The sequence below is a fragment of the Hakea prostrata genome, chromosome 10 (assembly GCF_041222555.1).
Source record: "Hakea prostrata isolate BN-2017 chromosome 10, UWA_Hpros_2, whole genome shotgun sequence".
NCBI lineage: Eukaryota > Viridiplantae > Streptophyta > Magnoliopsida > Proteales > Proteaceae > Hakea > Hakea prostrata.
In genome coordinates this window covers 10,561,475-10,563,762 of record NC_142609.1, presented here as the reverse complement: position 1 = coordinate 10,563,762, position 2,288 = coordinate 10,561,475, and the positions used below count along the sequence as shown (strand labels likewise).

General features: G+C 38.4%; 1 protein-coding gene across 1 annotated transcript in view; it reads left to right on the top strand.

The window, feature by feature from the left end:
- Positions 1-769, top strand: part of LOC149001863 (ATP phosphoribosyltransferase 2, chloroplastic-like) — an 8,564-nt gene extending 7,795 nt beyond the window's left edge. Inside the window, exons 8-9 of the mRNA XM_089138595.1 lie at positions 64-183; positions 574-769. Coding sequence (XP_088994721.1) covers positions 64-183; positions 574-669 — 216 coding nt within the window. The 3' untranslated portion in view covers positions 670-769. The remainder of the gene's footprint in view (positions 1-63; positions 184-573) is intronic.
- The last annotated feature ends 1,519 nt before the right edge of the window (positions 770-2,288 follow it).

Genomic DNA, 2,288 nt, shown 5'->3' with positions numbered 1-2,288 from the left:
GAATTGTCTAGATGTCCTTTGTCTATTATGACTATGTTTCTCTGATGTAATACATGTATGCAGGGACCTACCATAAGTCCAGTCTTCTGTAAACGTGATGGTAAAGTTGTTGTAGACTATTATGCGATCGTCATTTGTGTTCCAAAGAAGGAACTCTACAAAGCCGTTCAGCAGCTGAGAGCCGTAAGAGAGACTCATTTTGCTTTTAATATATCTACTTACCATTTGCCAATGCAGAGCTGTTCTAGGGGTGAAACCAACACCTCTTAGTGAAGAGGTCGTGGATTCGACTCTTACTAAGGCATATTAATATCCCCATCCCCAAGTATTAATAAAAACAAAAATGAAACCCCTTTGTACAAAAAAAAAAATCTATTTACTATTTTTGTAGCTGTTTGTTAACCTGGATCACATAATGGAGGGAACAATATTAGTCCTTATGTCTTGTGTCATACATCAGTAATCGTGTGTCTGTGTCGGAGTCGTCAGTTTAAGTTTCACATTCTTGTCTCCTTTTGAAAGAATTTTTCAAGCTTGTTGATTCAGTTGCATCCCCTGGCCTCACTTGTGCAGGTTGGAGGCAGTGGAGTTTTGGTTTTTCCTTTGACTTATATTTTTGACGAAGAACCTCCAAGGTGGCGTGCACTTCTTACAAAGCTTGGGGTTTGATCTCTGGGAGATGTGCAACTGTTGTAGATGCACATTCTGTTTTGGTTTTAGTGCTAAGTGTTTTCAGTTGAATGCTTTGGAGGATGACCAACACTCCATTAGAGACATTTTATTTATCCCATTTGTACGGCGTTGGACATTGCTATTATTGGTAGCCAGAGGTTTTATACTTGTCTGCATCATATCCCTTTCTCTTAATTTCTTTTGTTTTAGAAAGGGTTTCCTTCGGGTGGGTGGGTTGGTTAAGGTTGGAGGGGACGGTTGTCTCCCTTGTGCTTACTGGAGGGCTTTCATTGTTGCCCAATTTGTTTTGAATCTGCTTTGTTTGGTACTAGGGCTTAGCTTGAAACTTGTGAATCCAAACACAAACTGTATCCTTAGTTTGTCTATCATATGCATAATGGGTTTTGATTTTTGAATTGAATGGCAGATGCAGGAATTCCCTGTAGAAGTCCACTGGATTTATTTGAAGGTGATCTTGTAAGTGTTGTGGGTAAGGTTCCCATAGCGACATATCTCCATGTCACCTGAAGATATTCAGGTTTCCCTTTTTGGAATTCGAAAGAGCATTCATGTTGACCATAGAAATGGCTCGACTGGCTGGTAGTGTCGCTAATTTTTCCTCGTTGAAGCCTGAGTTGTCACTGTTCAAGATGAGCTAACCAGAGCCTTCTTGGATACTTGGTCAAGTGATGTGATCCCCATAATTGTTCAACAATCATGGGTACCGTTGGGCTTTGTTCTGTCAAAAGCACATACGAATCATACAAATTAATTTATATTTTTCGTAAACCAGAGTATACAAATTAATGCCATTACTGGATTTTGACTATAATTTCTACTGCTACGTATGGTTTTTAGGCATATAGAGGGTTTTGGGTTTTTGCTCGTAGTGTATCGGTGAAATGAAATGTTGACTTCCTATCAGCTTTTGCAGATGGTTTTTAAGGGTTTTTAGCTTTTAGCTTCGACGATTGACAAAATGGTGGATGTATGGTGGTACCTGGTAGGAGTTGCGGTCCCTATTGTTGTTGCAGGGCAAGCTATAAGGATGAAGAGAAGGCAAGTAGAAGTGGAGAGAATCAAGAGTGCCCGGGGATGGGAGAAGACTTTTGATGACATACTCATCTGCAAGAGAGTTTGTACTTCGAAGAGAATGCAGACGAAGGTTGGAAGATACTCTAAGGACACAATTCCTGATACGTGCATTACTTTATGTGGTGTGTCACAGATCGATGCTTGTAGTGATGCTTCTTGTTCATGAAATAAAAGTAATTGCAAGTGCATAGTATTATGTAGCTAATGGGTTGATCTCAAGGAGATATGCTTTAGAATTTAACCTCTTAATGGTAACGTGAGAGTATATATATATATATTTTTTAACTTTTTAACTAATTAATTAAATTAAATTAGCAGATCGAAATAAACGGTCATAACACATACATTTAATGCGTCGAGTTGAGAATAAAAATAAAATGGACATAACCATTCATCATCTAATAAAAAAAATTGCATAAATAAATAGCAGGAATAAAAGCTGTGTTCATCCAGATGATGTACGTGTCGTCAACTATCTCCATCGAGATTATCCACAAGCTCTTGTATTTGTTGTTGGAACA